The sequence below is a fragment of the Pseudophryne corroboree genome, chromosome 2 (assembly GCF_028390025.1).
Source record: "Pseudophryne corroboree isolate aPseCor3 chromosome 2, aPseCor3.hap2, whole genome shotgun sequence".
In the NCBI taxonomy this organism is placed as follows: Eukaryota; Metazoa; Chordata; class Amphibia; order Anura; family Myobatrachidae; genus Pseudophryne; species Pseudophryne corroboree.
The window spans coordinates 101,663,951-101,684,934 of NC_086445.1; the positions used below are offsets into that span (position 1 = coordinate 101,663,951).

At 42.9% G+C, this 20,984-nt stretch overlaps 1 protein-coding gene across 1 annotated transcript in view; it reads right to left on the bottom strand.

Moving 5' to 3' along the window:
* GUCY1A2 (guanylate cyclase 1 soluble subunit alpha 2) overlaps positions 1–20,984 on the bottom strand; it is a 374,872-nt gene that overhangs the window by 12,444 nt on the left and 341,444 nt on the right. The window contains exons 6-7 of the mRNA XM_063951569.1: positions 10,634–10,777; positions 3,234–3,388 (exon numbers count right to left, since the gene is read on the bottom strand). Coding sequence (XP_063807639.1) covers positions 3,234–3,388; positions 10,634–10,777 — 299 coding nt within the window. The remainder of the gene's footprint in view (positions 1–3,233; positions 3,389–10,633; positions 10,778–20,984) is intronic.

A 20,984-nucleotide genomic window follows, 5' to 3' on the forward strand; every position in this document is an offset into this window, starting at 1 on the left:
AGCCAGTGCCCCCTACTCTACCTCTGTATCCTCCCAAGTGGTCAAGTGGTTCTCTTTTATATGTGATTGGAGGCAAAGGAGCAACCCACTTTCAGCCCCCCAAAGTCTGTTGTCCTTTCTCTCATGTTCAGCCTTGTTGGAGTGCCATAATGCTGTCCCATTTTGGGATCAATCCCCTAAGCATTGTTGTTTCATGCTATAGTACATTGCTCTTGTAGATTTTCCTGAATTTAACTGATCTGTTATGTTATGTTATGTTATATGTGTTAATGTTCTCATTTCCCTTCCCTTCCTTTTTTTGTACCCATTCCCCATTGCTTTTGAAAAATCTCAATTGAATGGATTGATACAAAAAAACAACAAGAAGTACCACATTGAGTTCTGCGGGTAGACTATAAGCAATGGTAGTAATCCACAGCAGTGGAACACAAGAGTCAGGACATTGGGTCATGGCTCTTGAGTGAATTCAAGCTCCAAAAGGCAGTAGAGTGACCCTAGAAATGGGATGAGTACTCCAAGGCATGAGGATTTGGTAGCCTTTAAAGTTTTATGTTGACATTATAGAAATATTATGAGGGTACTATGGTTTCAGTATGATGCTATATGTTAATTTATGAGGCTACAGGTGAGATGTATCAAACCTTCAAGAGAAATAAAGTGAAGTTGCCAATAGTAACTAATCACCTTTTATGTTTTATCTAGCACAGTCTATAAAATGACAGAAGCTGGTTGCTATGGGGATCTACGCCACTTTCTCTCTCTCGAACGTTTGAAAAATCTTCTCCTACATGCAGAGATGTATGATAGACAGTAGAGTTGGTTCAAGGATCAAGTAATCCAACCGCAATTAAAAATGTGTGTTCCATTTGCTCATACTCTACCTCACTTTTCTCTTTATTCATGAACTCTATTATCTATACCACTGTTTCAACAAAACATAGCTGTAATTTAATTTTTTGGAGGCACAGTATGAAATGTGAAATGCTATGTGTAGTTTTTTCTCCTATATTCCAATATAAAAATCCTTGCTCACGTCACAGGAGCGATAGATCCTCTTAAATATGTAATTCAATTATCCCGTATCTTCAATCCCTGGACGGCCTCTGGAGAAATTAGTCTGTTATCTCTCTGTTTATACACCTTTTGCTGCTAAATCGAACCAGAAGATGGATTACTGTACATTCCAGTAGGCTCCTCTATATGTGTCGACCCTATCTCTAATTTAATCCTATTAACTAGCCTCAATACTCAGCTGGAGGTCAAATGAAGAATACAAATAGCCTGAAGCTAGACAAGTTTTACTGTTTACCTACAGTAGAAATGTTCATTTTTTAGCTACTCCTAACTTAAATGGGAATTTTGTGTAAAACAAAAACACACATACACACAGAGCCACAGATGTGCACAATCACGTACCACCGCACTCCAGGACGTAACTTGATTGTTCGACCACCCTCCCATGGGACATAGGCTACTCCCCTTGTCTCCTCTCTGCATCTCAGCTGGCTCCCAGGAAAGAGGCTGCCACATTTTAAACCCAAGAAGGCCAATGTGAAATTCCTCTTGTCAGATACAGCAGTTTCACATCGGCCATTTTGGATTCAAAAAGAGGCTGGCCCTATCGGCAGAGATACAGGGGGAGAGGGGGGCACTTTAAGTAGAGATTGTAGATGCCTAAGGTGTAAGCGAGTGCAAACTGGGCACATACCTATGTACATAGCTCAACATGGCATAGCCTATTTCTACATGGAGAACATTTCCTACAATAGACTGCATATATGAAAGTGGGGCCTTAGAATGGTCTTAATACTCAATCTTGCTGACTATCTTAAACATACTGTACTTCATCATCATCATTATTTTTAACATCTTTGTTTTTATAAACCACTGTAGTATTATTAAGAACAGTATAATAGGATTAAGGCTAGTGGTGGAAGTACGGTGACTGGAGGCAGGATCACCTGATTACACCATCTCATTATCTGCCATCCAACTGACCAAAGTTTTGATCCTCCACTCCCTTAAAATACTCACTGCTGGTCTTAATTGCGGCACTCTGGTTCGTGGGGATGGCTATACAGTGTGCAAACAGCACAGGACTAAATATACTGGTATTCCCTCCTCTCCTCTCTGTGCCCTCCCCCCAGCACACTTGGCTGTTGCCTCTGGGAGTTCTGATACTGATCGCAACACAAATTACATATTGCATAAAGACACAAAACCGAAAGTAATGATGACCCCAGCCAAATGAGCCCACAAACTAGCAAGGGGTACACTTCATACATAAGGTAATGGAATAACAACTGTAGCTGTTTGTGGGGAGAGTATCAGCCAACCAATAATAAAGCCTTCATTGTCAACTGGCCTTTTTGTGCAGCTACCAGGAGTGCTTCACTGGTGGGATGAGGGAGACAGTGGAGAGTGAAGACAGGAGGTCGTGGAGATAACAAAAGAAGGAAGAGAGATAGCAAGAGCAATAATAGTTGAGCTCACTCAGCCCAGCATATATACTGGGATTGCATTCAGTAGACCTTCTAAATTACCTATGGTGTGAAGACTCCTTGGCACGGCCATATAACTTGCCACTGCTTTTCGCTAATTTTTTACCTGTTTTAAAGTTGCTAGAACTCCAAAATAATCAGGCTTGTTATCCATATGTGCCTACTCTCGAATCTTGGGTGTCTCTCCCAGATATTTGGAAAAGTAGACAAGTCTCCTGGAGGGAATCCGCAGGCAACCCATAGCTGCCCACTAATTTTGAATCATGTCATCATGGACCCGCCTCCACTTTACAATACTAGCAATTGCAACAATGATAGTGGAGGGGCCACAATGATACAAGTGCAGAGTCACTCTCCCTGCTCTGCTCTCTTGACAGCCACACCCCCTTGACCACCGACCTGTCAGTCCCCTCAGCCAGAAAGTTGGCTACTATGATGTTATCTCATAACTGAATCATCTGGGCAGAGCTACTATGAGAATATAAAACATTAGTGATGACTTAGAAACCACTTAAATATGCAGAACATTTATAGGTCCCCTTCGTCTTCATATTAGCAGGAGGTGATATAAATACAGGGAAATGTGGAAATGAAATAGTAAATTAAATGTAGTTTCATATTAAATAAGAAAAACACTAAGTAAAGGAAGAAGGATACCTTATAGATAATATAAATATACATTAAAGAATGAATAAAGGTTAAAATCTTAATATAAACAGTACAAGTACTTACTGGTATGTTGTTGGACTGACATTAATGCGTCGAGGGTGACTCCCTGATTCAAACTTGCTAGCCAATGTGACGTTGTTTCCAAACAGACAATACCGAGGCATTCTCACACCAACAACCCCAGCAAACACTGAGCCGGAATGAATGCCTATTCTCATCTGCAAACAGATAATACTATTATTGGACCATACAGTATCAAAGCTTTAGAAATCAATTTATTTTTTTCACATATTCATTTAAATGATCATTAATCTTAAAGCATGTGGGTTATCTTATACAAAAGATCTACTGATAACATTTATCAATATGTATTGTAAAAGCTTCGGTAACTTTCAGAAAATATGTAGGAAAGATTGGGACCAGTTGGGTAGATATAATGAATACAGTAGAAGACTTCCCATCAGTTATCCCATTGAAGGACACTGTAGTCAGCTTCTTTAAACAGAAGACAGCTGAAAGATAACAGAGGACAGAAGTTTGTATTCAACTGCACAGCAAGTGCACAGGTAATCCTGAACATCTCAGGTTATGCCAACTAGACTGTTAGGTTTTGGATTCCTTTAAGTATTGTCATAAGTGTTCTGCTGTTCCCAATTTTAAATTATTTTTCAATTAGAACACACAGTAGAAATGTTCAGTATTCGCCTTGAGTCCTGTTGGAGAAAGAGCGCTATATAAATAAAATTATTATTATTATTATTATTATTATCACGAACATCACCTCAAAATCATTACAATACACAGAAAATATGTTTCCCTAAACTTCGTAATATTATCTCCTGGATACAAATTGTCATTTATAGAAGACAGTGTTTGGGCATTCTCTCTCCTTATCCTCCCATATCTGTCTGCCATGTTTAATGCTTTTGTCCACCCCCTCCTCCGTCACATCCTCCAATCCAGTGGACTGTGTCCCATCATTGTTCACCTCCTGGCTAACCAACCCCTTCTCTTCTGTCTCTACCTCTGACACCATATAACCATCCCTTCCTCTTCCTGTAGGTGTCCTCCAAGGGTCTTTTCATATACAGTATCTTTCCCAGTTTCCATCAAACATGCACAAACCCAGGGCGGTTTAATAGATGAAAGGGCCTGTGTTCAGGTTATGTGCGGACCCTTTCCTCTTTGGCAGCGCAGCACCGGTCTCCAGGAACATGGTGCTTGTGCCTTGTTCCCAAAGGGCTTCTCTACTTCGCATGCACAAATCCTCAGGAAATTGGCCGCCATGTTGTTTTCCCAATGATTTTTGCTGCTCTGCAGCGCTGATGAGGGTGTGCGGTGTAGGCACCCCTGGGCAGTAGGGCCTGTGTGCGCCTCACACCCTGCCACCCATTATAGATACACCATTGTGTAAGTTCCACCGGGATCGGGCCCATTGTTCTTACACACATCACACATCTAATGTTGGCACTGGTGCATTGAATATTAATCTAACATCTGAAAGTAATTTTTATATTGCCTAAAAAAAAGAACATTTATTTGTATTCGGCTGCCTGACATGAACAGACAACTGTAAGAGATAGACGGTTGCTTAGGAACGTTTTCAAGGTGACATTTCTAAGAAACTTTCTTATAAACTCATACAAAACATCTGCTATTTGTTAGACAAGACACAATAGTATGATTCTAATAATGACTACTTTTGCATAGGGGGAGAAAGAATTGCATGAGAGTCTCTCTGCTAATGATACAATGCCAATCTCTTCAGTAAGCACGTCAGCCAACTTGCATCTCATTTTTAGAAAATGTCAGTGGCAGTCTGCCAAGAAGTCCAGGCGAAGTATCAAGACTAGAGAATGCAGAAATACACATTTGCAGAAAATAAGCATTCATATTATCATCATTTATACAGTATGTGAGCACTTCTCCAGGTTTTCTACTAAAATAAAGTAAAAAATATAATTGAGCCCTATTTATGTCACACAAGGGCTGATCTGGTCTTGCATTATGTTACACAGTACTGTCTGGAATTATACTGCTATCCTTATAGTCAGATCATCTGCTAAGCCTCTAGCTCCTAGTTCAATGGATGTTTTTTTTTTTGACAAATGGAGACGAGATGGAGCCAAACTTAGTGCATTGCCATCTAGGTCATTCTTGCTCACTCTCCCGGACTTACAAATTTTGGAGAGCTCACTCACGACCTATGGTCTTTATCGATGGTGCCATCAGTGTTTTACACAATTGATGGTTTCAATGATCAGTGGGTATCCCTGCTCTCAATCACGACAAGTTAGTGGTCCTATCAGGAAAGGGGGTGGTGTCTAGGTGACATGAATGGGGCTAATTAATTGGGCGTGCTTAGCCCTCCTCCATCTGTGGTAAAACCATCGACCATCAGTAACAAACCATCAATGGTCAATGGGCATCAATATACTCTTGACTTAAAGGCTAAAAATGTAAATTTTGTTAAAATGGTAGGAGGGTGAACTTTTCTGCAGAGTCTCCTAATTCCAGATACCTACATAGAGATGTAAAGGATTGTTAGACTTGGAGATGAGGAACCAGGTTCAAAGAAATGGGGAACCAAGGCATTGAGACAGGACAGGGAATGTTAGTGGAAAACAAGGTAAGAATGGACATTCAGATTCAAACCTAGATACTAGGAGGCAGATGTACTAAACCTTGGAGAGTGATAAGGCGGAGAGAGATAAAGCAGCATCCAATCAGCTCCTAACTGCCATGTTACAGGCTGTGTTTGAAAAATAACAGGAGCTGATTGGTTGGTACTTTATCTCTCTTCACTTTATCACTTTACAAGGCTTAGTACATCTGCCCCAAGGTACTTCTGGTGGAATTTTATTGGGCATTACTTTTACAACTGATACAGACAGATGTTTTATTGGACATCACTACTGTACATAATACTGACTATCGCAGATTATGGTATGATTTACCGACGGACACAATACCTACAGTCATAATCCCGACAGCCATTGACCTACAGTCTAAATACTGATACGGTCAAAATACCAACATTCATTATGTGACATGTTCAAAATGGAGACATAGTCAGAATACTGACATTTGAAATGCCGACATGTCAAAATACTGACATATTTCGACATGGACACCATCTAAGTGTACCGTGTCCCCTTGCATGGCTCGCTGCGCTTGCCATGCTTCGGGCACGGTGCCCCACTGCGCTCAGCACACTATTATGTTCCCCTGCCAGGTCCACTGGGATGGTACAGTATGAACAAGTCTGTTTTTGAGCACAAATTCCTTAAAAATGCATGTCAGCATTTCATATGTCAGCATTCTGACTATGTCGGCATTCTGACTATGTCGGCATTTTGAACATGTCGGCATAATGAATGCCGTTTTTTTGACCGTCTCTGTATTTTGACGGTCAATGGCTATCAGGGTTATGACCGTCGGTATTGTGTCCATCGGTAAATCAACTGCTACCCCTGACATCCTCATCTCTGATGATATAATATAGTATATAATGTTATTGTGTGATCATTTTCAGGCCATAACTACTAAGAGGACCTAACAGGAGACTCTCCCCTTTCAAATGAAGATCCTGTTATTAACATAAAGAAGCAGAAGATCCGCCATAATTATTTTGTTTCTAAATATACAGTAGTTCAATGTTGTCTTAGTAACTGTCCTTCCATCCTATATATTGCTATTTGGTGTGAATTAGAAAACACCCTTTACTGCATGTTAGCCTAAATTTCTGAGAGGTGAGTATATTTTATTTTAACTACAGTAGGACTAGCAACAATTGCACGTATGTAAAAATACATCACGCTGTCATTTTGCTAGATACGTGCAGGTTTGTAAGAGGAAGGATAAGCCCTGACATCTGTGCTTTTGGAATGTATTATGTGTATACGTAATGCATTTATACTGACATGCAGCTGGTACTGTGGATGGTATGGGATCAGCTGAATGCGGGCTATTTATTTTCTGTACAGTTGGCAACTATGCTGTCATACACAGTACAGACTGACTTGAAATAAGAAATATATTGTTCAGGTTCATTTAGCCAACATTTTCAATTAAGTTTAGTTGAACAAATTATTTTTGGTTACTTTTATTAATATGGAATAACATTTCCTTTACTATCATACTCTGCAGCAGCAGCTTTTTACTGTATTGTGTTAGTACAGTATATACTGCTATACAGGGCCATAACTAGGTGTGTGCAGAAGGTGCATTGCCCACAGCGCATTTGCCCTGTTGGCACACCTTTTACATACACCCCGAGTGGCCGCATATCCTCCCCCCCAACTGACGCTCCTCCCGCTCCTGCTTGCCTGGCGCCCACAGTCCCAAGCTCATGGTTTCCGCCTCTGCTCCGGACAGGCAGAGATGGAAGCCCGTCACTGCACTCCAAGTACTGCCCGGGCCGCCTCTCAGGGTGGGCTGCACCTGTCATCACTGACCTCCTGCGTTTTCCGCCGCGGCTGCCACTTCCTTCCCCGCTGGATCCGGTAAACACTGGGTCTGGTGGGGAGACGTGAGTTACTGGAGCCTGTCAGCGCTGCAGTAACACGCAGCGCGGCTCCTTTCAGCGGGTCACCTCAGCGCTGGCTTTGCTCACACTGCCACCAAGGTAAGGGCTGTGATGGTGAGAAGGCAGGAAGGGGGGAACCGCTCTTCCTGCTGCCGGCACCGTTACTGCCTGTCAGAGTGACAGGCGCTGGCAGATGGCAGCAAGAGCGCACATCAGTAAGGTCACAGAGTAGGGAAAGCGCCTCTCAGACATTTACATTTGGGCTGTGGCAAGAAAGAAGTTTTAAATGGCAAAATCTAAATTTGTTCTTTACTTAATTAAATTAGTAATCCCATGGAAAAAAAAAATCACTGTGACAGGCTATAAGAGTCACTTGTACTCAGACACTCGTCTACCCCATTCAGTGTTGCTCTATCAGTGACTAAAAACCTTGTATGCCATGTAAACAGTTTTGCATTAGGCAGGTAGAGAATCAGTCTGTAGCCAATGAACAGACAACTCAAGGTGGTGGAATCAGCTAGTAGTCAATTTGATCAACTTTCGCAGGATTGGATGACACTGGACTAACCAATCAGAATGTTAGGTCATTGCCAAAACAAAAGGTACAGAACCAACCACCAACTTCAACAGAAGCTGTAACATGTATATGAAACATATATATATATATATATATATATATATATATACACACACACTATACTGCACTCTTTGTGTTATTAGGTATTTTCTCTACAATGATGTATAACTGTGCATCAAATAAATGTCATATTACATGATATATGGACACCTGCATAAACATTATTGTTTTTGTTTTTAGGTAATTGTAATTTTTATTCGTTTTATAGCAGTTTTACTTATTGAAAGACATCAAGAACAGTATAGATAGAAAACAACAAATGAATACACTATGGGGGTGATTCCGAGTTGTTCACTCGCTAGCTGCTTTTAGCAGCATTGCACACGCTAGGCCGCCGGCCTCTGGGAGTGTATCTTAGCTTAGCTTAGCAGAATTGCGAACGAAAGATTAGCATCACTGGGACAGGTCTATATCAGAAGAGCTGTCCCAGCGTATACGTAATCCTGCATACCGGTGATCTAATATGCAGGACTATTGCAATTTATTTGCAAAAATTGATACATCGCCTACTCTGTCCTGCTTCCCTCCTCTTTCTGTCCATTTTTCTCTTTTTTTCTATCCCCCTATTCCTTTTTCACCCACTTTTTCACTTTTGCTCTTCTGCCCCTCAGTGAGTCTGTTTCTCTCCTACACCTCTGTCTCTCACTCTTCTCCACTATGACTCTCTTATTTATGCGCTGCAGTTCCTCTTCCTGTGCAGGGTTATCTTCATTCAGATGTCGCACCAACCAGACACTAGGGGCCTAATTCAGAGTTGATCGCAGCAGAAAATTTGTTAGCAGTTGGGCAAAACCGCGGGGGTCATTCCGACCTGATCGCTGGCTAGCTAGTTTTAGTAGCCGTGCAAACGCTATTTCGCCGCCCACTGGGTTGTGCATTTTAGCTAAGCAGAAGTGCGAACGCTTGTGCAGCCGAGCGCTGCAAAAAACAGTTTGTGCAGTTTCAGAGTAGCTCTGAAAATTCTCAGCCCTTGCTATCACTTCAGCCTATACGTGTCCATATTTGACGTCATACATCTACCCAGTGTACGCCCAGCCACGCCTGCTTTTTTTCAGACACGCCTGCGTTTTTGCAAACACTCCCTGAAAACAGTCAGTTGACACCCAGAAACACCCCCTTTCTGTCAATCTTCTTGCGGCCGTCAGTGCGAAGAAAAACTTTGCTAGAACCTGTGCACAACCACAACGGGCTTTGTACCCGTTCGACGCGCGTGCGCATTGCTGCCCATACTCATGCGCAGAAATGCCTTTTTGTTACTTGATTGCTGCGCTGCGAAAATGGGCAGCGAGCGATCAGCTCGGAATGACCCCCCATGCGCACTGCAGGGGTACAGATATAACATGTGCAGAGAGAGTTAGATTTGGGTGGGGTGTGTTGAAACTGAAATCTAAAATACAGTGTAAAAATAAAGCAGCCAGTATTTACCCTGCACAGAAACAAAATAACCCACCCAAATCTAACTCTCTCTCTGCAGATGTTATACCTGCCCCCCCCCACCCCCCCTGCAGTGCACATGGGCCCTCATTCCGAGTTGTTCGCTCGCTAGCTGCTTTTAGCAGCATTGCAAACGCTAAGCCACCGCCATCTGGGAGTGTATCTTAGCTTAGCAGAAATGCGAACGAAAGATTAGCAAAACTGTTACTAAATAATTCATTGCTGTTTCTGAGTAGCTCCGGACCTTCTCCTAGACTGCGATCACCTCGGTCTGTTTAGTTCCTGGTTTGACGTCACAAACACGCCCTGCGTTCGGCCAGCCACTCCCACGTTTCTCCAGCCACTCCTGCGTTTTTACCTGGCACGCCTGCGTTTTTTAGCACACTCCCTGAAAACGCCATGTTGCCGCCCAGAAACACCCACTTCCTGTCAATCACACTACGATCACTCGAGCGTTGAAAAAACGTTGCTGGAGCTTGTGTAAATCTACTAAGTTTTGTGTTAAATAACTTAACGCATGCGCACTGCGTATCATGCGCATGCGCATTTTCCTCCTAATCGCTCCGTGGCGAAAAACGGCAATGAGCGAACAACTCGGAATGACCACCTTGGTTTAGCCCAACTGCTAACGAATTTGCTGTTGCGATCAACTCTGAATTACCCCCTAATTGCAGACGGCATGTGCTCTGCATGTAAGGTCCCATGTGTGTTCTCGTTGGTCATTTTTACCAGCACTCACAAATCTTATATACTGTAGATGCTCTATTTTGTACCAGTTTGGATAAGAGAAACATGTATAGTATGGCAGAATAATATCCACATACTGTATGTGCTTCTCATTTTAGTGATAAGAATATATCTTACCTTAATAGGTCTCCCATCAGGTGTGAGAACTTCTTCAGAAAGTTCCATCATCTTCAAAGCCATTAGTGCGATTGGCTTGGCATGACTTTTACTTTTCCTGTGCAGCCCAGCTGCCACACAGTAAGCATCACCGATAGTTTCCACCTGTTTCAGTTAGAAAAAACAACATGATAAGCCAGGCAGACTGCAAACCTACAGCAGGTCTTAGAAATTAATATCAGTAATTTGAATAAAAAATGCCTGTGATACGGCTCACACAACACATTAAATGTTTCATAGTAAATAAAACAAGCAAATTACAAAATACCAACAAATGTCCACATTCGAATACAATAGATTGATATCAAGGTAAAAGAGTTGTGAAAATAATAATAAAGCAAGCTGAAGGCTGCCTAAGCATGAAGCCACATAAGCGCCCTGATTTTTGTGACTAATGGGTTAAAGACAGGGCAGTACTAGCTTAGTGATGTCATTTTGGGTCAAGTGTTTTTGTCTGCCTATTAGAGAGATTGTAGGAGGAGTGTACAATACAGTATGAAATTGAATAGGCAGGTCCTGGGGGCAATCTTTCTCTTTGCCATTTGGAAGCCTCTCCCACCCACCCTGCATTTTGTCACTTTGATTTTTGGTTCGCTATTTTGCCTTCTGTTTTCTTATAGTTGTTGGCTTTGACAGACAGATGGGCGGAAAGTCGGTACCAGCCAGTGGTCAAAAGCTTGCATAAGTGGTCATTGTGGGGCACCCCTTTTTGGAAGACGGCGAGTGTGTCCTCCCCCTGCGGGTGGACTTCGGACGGTTTCGTCCATTGCCCTGCTAGATTAAAGGGTGGTGAGTCCTGCACATTGCGGGTTATGCTTTAGGAGGCTGTTCTAGTTGACTGGGGCTGGTGAGTTGGTAGCGCCTTTCTTTGCCATCCTCCAATACAGGGCTAAAATTAGGTCATCAAACAATAAATACCTGTTGACATTTTAAATCTAGCAGTTGGTGTCCGTGTCGTTATTTCTTAGTGTTAAGCTAGTTTAAATATATATATATATATATATATATATATATATATATGTTTAAGTGTGTTACAATTATTATTATTATTATTATTATTATTATTATTATTATTATTATCCTTTATTTATATGGCACCACAAGGGTTCCGCAGCGCCCAGTTACAGAGTACATATGCACATAATCAAAACAGGAAAACAGTGATTTACAGTTGAAGACAATATAGGACAAGTACAGGGTAACTAAGCATAACTACACCAGTAAATGACAGAGATAAGCTCCAGGTGGCCAAAAAACTGCATGATTTGGGCAGTTGAGGATTATTAAAGTAAGAAAAGGATAAGCAGATGAGGGAAGATGGCCCTACTCGTGAGAGCTTACATTCTAAGGGGAGGGGTAGACAGACAGGGGTGACACAGATGGGGTACATAGAGAGCGTGGAACAGAGGGTTAGGATGAGATTTGGCTGGGTTTGGTAAAGAAATGGGTCTTAAGAGCCCGTTTGAAGTTTTGTAGAGAGGTGGAGAGTCTGAGGGGGAGAGGTAAAGAATTCCAGAGGAAGGGAGCAGCACGTGAAAAATCTTGGAGATAGGAGTGGGAGGAAGTAATCAGAAGACAGGAGAGTCGGCGTGCATTAGCAGAGCGAAGAGGACGGGTGGAAGAGTAAAGGGAGATAAGGTCAGAGATGTAGATGGGAGAGGAGTGGGTGAGAGCTTTGTAAGTGAGTGTGAGAAGTTTGAATTGGATTCTGAAAGGGAAGGGAAGCCAGTGAAGGGCTTGTAGGAGAGGGGAGGTGGACGTAGTGCATTTGGTGAGGAAGATAAGCCGGGCAGCAGCATTGAGGATAGATTGGAGTGGAGAGAGGTAATTGTTAGGGAGGCCAGTTAGGAGGAGATTACAGTAGTCCAGTCTGGAAATAATCAGTGAGTGAATAATGATCTTAGTGGCATCCTGGGTGAGAAAAGGTCTGATCCTGGAAATGTTTTAGAGATGAAAATGACAGGTTTGTGAGAGGGGCTGAATGTGTGGTTTGAAGGAGAGGGAGCAGTCAAGGATTACACCAAGACAGCGTACTTGGGGGCTAGAGGAGATAGTCGTGCCATCAATGGATAATGAGATTGTGGGAGGTGAGGTTGTGCGGGAGGGTGGGAAGATGATCAGCTCAGTCTTAGACATGTTGAGTTTAAGAAAGCGCTGGGACATCCAGGAAGAGATAGCAGAAAGACAGTTAGAGGTACGAGTGAGGAGAGCCGTGGAGAGATCAGGGGAGGAGAGGTAGATTTGAGTGTCATCAGCATAGAGGTGATACTGGAAGTTAAAAGAACTAATGAGTTCACCTAAAGAGGACATATAGAGAGAGAAAAGGAGAGGACCAAGAACAGAACCTTGGGGGACACCAACAGTTCGTGGAAGTGGGGGCGAGGTAGCATCATGAGAGGACACAGAGAAGGAACGATCAGAGAGGTAGGAGGACAGCCAGGAGAGGGCAGTATCGCGTAGACCAAGAGAGTGAAGGATTTGTAGAAGGAGAGGGTGGTCCACAGTGTCAAAAGCAGCAGAGAGGTCAAGAAGAATAAGCAGAGAGTAGTGGCCCTTAGATTTGGCTGCATGGAGGTCATTGCAGACTTTTGTGAGGGCAGTTTCAGTGGAGTGGAGAGAGCGGAAATCAGACTGGAATAAGTCAAGCAGTGAGTGAGAGGAAAGAAAGGCAGTGAGGCGATTATAGACAATACGCTCAAGAAGTTTGGAGGCAAAGGGGAGGAGAGAGATGGGTCGATAGTTGGATAGACAAGAGCATGCTTGAAGGCAGAGGGGACAGTGCCTGATGAGAGGGAGAGATTGAGAAGGTGGGCAAGATGGGAACAGGCAGAAGGAGAGAGGTAGCGGAGGAGGTGGGAGGGGATAGGGTCGAGTGGGGAGGTTGTGGGGGGGGGGAGGAATGTATGAGGGCCATAACTTCCTCGCCAGATACATGGGAGAAAGATGTCAGAGTTGGTAAGAGGGAAGGGGAGGGGAGGCAAAGGATGGGTGATGGCTGGTTGCTGGTCTGGTGGGATGTGATGTCCTGACGTATGGAGTCAATCTTGGATGTGAAATAAGTGGCAAAGTCAAGAGGAGACAACGAGGAAGGGAGAGGAGGTGGTGGTGGGCAGAGGGGGGAGTTAACAGTGGCAAAGAGGTGCCGGGGGTTGGAAGACTGGGTAGAGATGAGGATTTTGAAGTATGATTGTTTAGCGAGGGAAAGGGCAGCACTGAAGGATGAGAGCATGAATTTGAAATGGAGGAAGTCTGCTTTAGAGCATGATTTCCTCCACTGTCGCTCGGCAGTACGTGAGCATTTTTGTAGATATCTGGTGCATTTGGTGTGCCAGGGTTGAGGTGTTGATCTGCGAGGGTGAATAGTGGTTTGCGGAGCAACAGAGTCAAGGGCTGAAGTAAGAGATGCATTGTATAGGGATGTGGCTTGTTCAGGGCATGTGAGAGAGAGAAGAGGAGAGAGAAGTGAGTCAAACAGGGAGGATAGGGATGAGGTGTCAATAGCCTCAATGTTACGCTTAGTGATGGTAGCCTTAGGAGGGAGAGATGGGGGAGCAGAGATAGATAAGTTGAATGAGAGCAAGTGGTGGTCAGAGAGGGGAAAAGGGGAATTGGAGAAATCAGAAATATCACAGCGGTGAGTGAAAACCAGATCCAGTGAGCACTCGTTCACATGGGAGGGTGAGGTGGTCCACTGGGAGAGACCAAGTGAAGAGGTGAGGTTAAGGAGTTTAGAGGCAGGTGGTTTTGTGGGGTTATCGATAGGGATGTTGAAATCACCTAGGATAATGGAGGAAATGTCAGAAGAGAGGAAGTGAGGTAGCCAGGAAGCAAAGTTGTCGAGGAATTTGGAGGAAATGCCAGGTGGACGGTAAATGACAGCAACTCGAAGATTAGTACAATAAACTTATGGGCGACTTATATAGATTAGAGATGAGCGAGTCTGGTTCTCCGACAACCGGATCCACCCGAACTTTGCATTCTGAGTCCAGATCCGAGTCCGGCTTGGGACTTCCTGTCTTACTCGGATCCCAAATCGAGGCCGAACGACTTCATCCCGCTGTTAGATTCTCTTGGGTTTTGGATTCTATAAAGGTCCCTGGTGATCAGCGCCATCTTCACTCCAGCTGTGGAGAGTGTACTGGGCGAACGTGTCCATCTCAGTACTGTGTTGTCTGGCGTGGGGTGGGTGCTTTTTCTGCTGTATCTGAAATAGGTGCTCTGTCTGCTGTATCTTAAAGGGGTGACCTGCTGTATCAGTCCAAGAGGGGTGCTCTGTCTGCTGTATTTAAAAGGGGTGCTCTGCTGTATCAGTCTAAGCGGGGTGCTCTGTCTGCTGTATCAGTCTAAGCGGGGTGCTCTGTCTGCTGTATCTGAAAGGGCTGCTCTGTCTACTGTATCGGAAAAAAGGGTGCTCTGTCTGCTGTATCTGAAAAAGGGGTGCTCTGGCTGCTGTATCTGAAAAAAGGGGTAATAAAAGTTATAAAAGAAAAAGTCTAAAAATATAATTAGAATATTTTTGTGTGCTGTACCCCAGTGTACTATACAATTTTTATTTTATTTTCATAAGCATGGCCGCAACTATGGGGGGGGGGGGAGCTAAGGGGGCATGCGCCCTGGGTGCAGTATCTGAGAGGGTGCAGAGATGGGTACTCTACCTCCCCTCCTTCCTCTCAACCCTAAGAGGCTACCTTCTGCCAAGTCCAAGGGCCTAATTCAGACCTGATCGCAGGCGATTTTTGCAATGCTGCGATCAGATAGTCGCCGTCTACAGGAGGAGTGTATTTTAGCTGTGCAAGTGTGCGAATGCATGTGTAGCAGTGATGCACAAACAGAATTTGTGCAGTGTCTGAGTATCCAAGGACTTACTTTTCAGCCTGTTCAGGACCGGAATTGACATCAGACACCTGCCCTGTAAACGCTTGGACACGCCTGCATTTTTCCAAACACTCCCTGAAAATGGTCAGTTGCCACCCACAAATGCCTTCTTCCTGTCTATCTCCTTGCGAACGCCCGTGCAAATGGATCCTCCGCACAAACCCATCGCTGAGTGGCTATCCGCTTTGTACCCGTGCGACATGCCTGCGCATTGCGGTGCATACGCATGCATAGTTTAGACCTGATCGCCCACTGTACGAAAACGCAGCCTAGTGATCAGGTCTGAATTAGCCCCCAAGAACAATGGCTGCAGGTACCCGTTCCCCAGAACCACCAGCGTGGACTCCTGGGAAACTCCCCCCTCCCCAGCAACTAGAACACTAATGAATCTGTCAAGGGCGGTGACCAAGGACTCTCCAGCTGCCCCCTTTCATTTCCGGAGTGCTGTCCGTGGCTGCTCACACACTCCTTGCCTGTGTAAGCGATGTCTGCCCACAGGCCTGTTCCCCAGCGCCTCCCCCTTCCCGCACACAGCTCCACCAGAGGAGGACAGGGCCCTTAGGGGCTACCTACTGCCGGGTCCCAGACAGAACCCTCACTGTAGGTCCCCGCTTCTCAGTACCACCAATGTGGACTCCTGGGAAACTACAGCCCTGGCAACTAGAACACTTATGAATGGGGCGGGACTGGCCGTTCACACACTCCTGTGCCTGTGTAAACTATGTCTGCCCCCGGCCCTGTTCCTCAGGGCCTCCCCCTTCCTGCACGGCAGCTCCCCCAGGCCAGGGCAAAAGGAAGCAGCAGCCGCCGATAAGTAGTCTGGGCACTGAGGTGAGGTCTCTATACGCCAGGACAGCTGCTGCTCTCCAAAGAGTGGTCCTAGGTCCCAACTGGCATGCAGGGCTGTGTAGTCCTACAGCAGTTGTCCAGTTGCAGTCCTCCCCCCAGTGATTGCATGGCTTATATTAGGCATATAACACCAGCCAGTCCTAGGGACTCCTCTATGCAGCCAATATAACCCACACTGTGTATCTCCCCTCCCCAGAAAGTTGGTACTCTTTCTCTTTAATTTGCCTTAGGTCCTGACTGGCATGCTGGGTTTTGTAGTCCTACAGCATTTGGCCAGTCAGAGTCCCCGACAATACTTTATCTGAGGTGCTTGTTAGTTTTCTTGTGTTCCTATGCATTTTCCTAGTGAATGTGTGCTGGATGCACCCTGACGGTGCTGGTTGTCACTTTGCAAACTGTTTTTTACTGTGTTTTTGACATGGTTCCAAAGTGTGTGTGTGCATGGGGGGCGCCAAATTACTGCCTTGCCCCAGGTGTCAAGAATCCTAGTTTCGGCCCTGCTGCCACCAGTCATGACGATACAAGTCCGTCAGTATCATCTACTAAGTCATATGCCCAGGGGCATAGAGGACTTAAGTCGGGGCATGTAAAATCATTTAATTTTACAGTGGTAAAGAAAAAAAATCAAAAGTAAAGTTAGCTGCAAAGACATTAAGACAAATTGTGCATTCAGACTCAGAACCATCAGACATTCTTGAGGAACGTTTAGGGGTGTCCACGTCAGCTATGTGTGAGTATGACATTTCTCACACTGTCCTTATAGAGAAGCCTCTTTCACCTTCTTCCACCATTTCTGAACCATCTGCACATGTGGGGAGCAGTACAAGTAAAGATGGTAATGATGAGGAGGACATAATAGAAATTGAGGATTTGTGTGTGGAGGTGGAACAGGATGAGGGGGATATGTGTATACTACTACTATCTGACACCGAGGAGGATGTTGATAATGTTGTTTGTGTAAGTCAGCCACCGGTGGCTGCAGTTGTTGACCGTGATAAAAAGAAAGCCATTGCGATGCCTAGTCATAGGCCCAAAAAAGCCACCTCTTGGGTGTGGGATTATTTTTACCCCAATCCGAGGTAGTCTTTAAAAATTGTTTTGTGGGGGCCCAAACAAACCAATCATTTGAGCCACAAGTGACAGTTCCTTTCGCTGGAATGATTGGTTTGTTAAACTGTGCATGTCCTGTTTAATATATACAACATAAGGATGGGTGGGAGTGCCTAAGGACAATTCCAAATTGCACCTCTTTTTTTTTTGCATTATGTGCTATTTAGAGCATTGCTGACTGTGATGACAAACATTTGTATAGTTTATAAAACTAGCACCCTGTCTACCACTGCAGTGTCATTCTGTTTCCTAGATGTGCCATGTTGGAAATTTAAGTGTCACGTGTTTGTGCCACCTACTGCTGTTGCTTAGTTAGTCATCCAGCTACCTCGGTGCAACCTTTTGGCCTAAACTGGATGAAAACAATAATGTGAGCTGTGAGGGATCACAATTGACTGGAAATGAGTGGAAATTAATGTTATTGAGGTTAATAATACCATAGGAACAAAAACAGGCCCAAAATCTTTGATTTTAGCAGTTTTTATGTTGTTGTTTTTTTTAAATAGAGATCCAAAGCAAATACAGATTCAAAACTCACAAAGTTGATATATGAAAAATTGTGGGAGGATTATAAATAAAAAGTCTGTTAAGAATAATACAAATTTTCAGTGGTTTCAAATAGAAAGCTCTACAAACACAGCTAAATTATGGGAGTTTTTTAATAAAAATAACTTCCAGTTTAATATGGATTATATTTTCATGAAAAAACAGCCATTTCAAATTAAATAATTATCCGTTACCTATAAAAAAAAACACCCCTGAAGAAGTCTATATAAGACAAAACGCGTTGGGTGAAAGTACATGTTTTATTGTTTGGAAAAGTTGTAATTCAATACTATGTATACAATGAACAAAAAACACATTGTGAAAATGTTTATTAATTTGTTTTAATGAGATGAAAATCTTAAATCATTTTTAGAAATAAAAAATAAGTGTTTTTTGAAGAAAAAAGGTGTGTTTGTAAAGTTATCCTATCTTCATCAGCAACCGAATATATAATTATATTAAATTGAATCTTTAGATAGTATAATATTAAGACATATTACAATAGGTGCGCTCCACAGAGATACATTCTGTTTCAGTTTATTATTAGTCTCTTTCGACGGGGGATCATCTCTGTGTGGAAGCTTGCCCATCAATTAAGGTATAGGTTTGGAGAAATCAATATACGTTAAATTTATAGCTTCTTCCATTTTTAGAGCGCGTTAAGGGATTTTTTAGTATTTTATATATATATATATATATATATATAAAATATGTATATAAAAGAGTAAGTTTGTTTGTATATAGATATCTTCCACATCTCTGAAGGTGAAGCTGCCAAATCTTACAGTTGTTTTGTATAAAAAAATCTAAGTTTTTAAACCAGATAGTGACAACGTGACAATTTGACAAAGCGACAGTACAACAAATATTAAAAACATAATTTTTGTTGTAAACAAGTGTTTGGTGGAAGGAAACCTCACAACAACATGACGTATCATCAACACAACAAAGCATTTTTAAAGTGAAAGTACAGTATTACTTTAAGATAAATTCTATAAGTATGTCATGCAGATGGATGATTTTTAGAATAATCTTAAAATATATAAAATGTATTGGTATGTTTGTTTGTCTGTCCGGTTATGCATTCGGACAACCCTGCACCGATTGGGATGAAACCAATGGGAGGTGGTCCAGTTGGATCCTGGACAGGTTTTAGATGGGGGGGTGTTAGGTTCCGGGTTGGTGTATGCTGGCCAGAACTTTGACCCAGGGAGCCTATCCTGAGCCTTCCACTGGATGGATTTAGATGAAAACTTCACACAGTGACAACATTGTATCCCAAAAGACATACTAGGGGATTGAGGTCCTGGTTGGACCTCCCGTTGGTGTATGCCAGACAGAACCTTGAACTGTTCTGGGCCTGCCACTGGATGGATTTGGATGAAAACGTTAATGAACTGTAATGAGTGACAGAAACAACCATAATTCAATTACCTGAAATAACTGACTGAAATAACCTAAAATAATTGACAGAAATTGAGGCAGGAACACAAACAATCTTGTGTACCCAAAAGCCTTGGAATAGCAACATTGATAACAGAAGGGAAACTTTAAACCCATCTCGCAATGTAAAAAATTATTATAAAACTGAACAGAAAGAAAAACTGGGGATTAGGGCCACTGGTAACACTCCAAAAAAAAAAAAAAAAAAACACACTGGGCAGCCACCTCATGGGTGTGTTGGAAGAGCTGATAAGTTGCTAATTCTTTTTAAAATGTTGACAGTTACATCCAACTCATTGATAAATTAATAACTTCAAGATTTTATCCCGGCAACACCAGGTACTACAGCTAGTAATTTACTAAAGGTGAGTGCAACCATTATAAACATTTGTATCCATCACTAGGTTTGAAAGATATACACAATTGTATGTTTCACGTTTTTCCCTATCTCCTGAGTATTGTATCCATGATACTGAACACACGGATGTAAAGAGGACAATGTTGCTGAGCAGCTACTACAGGACAACAGTGTTAAGATTGTCCAACATCTACCTTTGTCATTTATATGGTGAGTTTTTATATTGCACCATACACCTACACAACTGTACAAAAGTATAAACTATGATCTAATTTTCTGTTCTTTTTATTTTATAACCACATTAATGGGAGGAAGTTATATCATTTATGCACACCAATAAGACATACGGATAGAGCCATCTTTATCTTGGCCTTTAATAGGATTAATTGAGCAAGGGCAGTTGGATTTAATCCCCTGCTGTAATGACTTAATCTCCTGCTGTATTGTTCTCTCTGTATTGTATTGCAGCTGAGAACAATAGAAGAAAGGCTTATGCTAATAAACTATGGTGTGACTAGGTGCAGCATAGAATCAAGATGATCGTGGCTCCATCTGTAGAAAGCGCTAGGACAAAACTCCCTATCCAGGGTCAGACTTGCCCACATGGTTCTAGACAAGTTATCAAGTTCTAGACACTGCAAGTTCTAGACACTGCACTCAAATTAAACAATGTTACTCTATTAGAGAGTCAGTTACAAGTTCTCTAATATCTGTCCAAGCCTCCGATGGGCCCTTAATAATCCCACTCCGACACTGTCCCTATCTGTAAACTACAACTTTAGTACCTGGAACTGAAGTTAAACTGTTCTAATGTCTCAGGATGCATATCCCTGGTCTTCCCAAATTTCAGACACTTCTGGTGCAAGTCATCCATCCACATTACTAAAGTTTCACCACTCAGAGAGATGCTTCAGCTGATTGGCCAGCCCCCAGGCCTGGATGCTTCCATTTCCCAGTAAGTAAAAAATATTTCCACTGTACTGTATCGCATGCATGTCCTATTCATCCACACTCCACTGAAGATGGTGTACGGTATGGTACAATGGAAATGGTTTGTATATCCTAGAACATTTCACCCTGGTAGAAATAAAAGCATCTGACGGGCACCCCAACCAGTTTTTAGTTATCGTT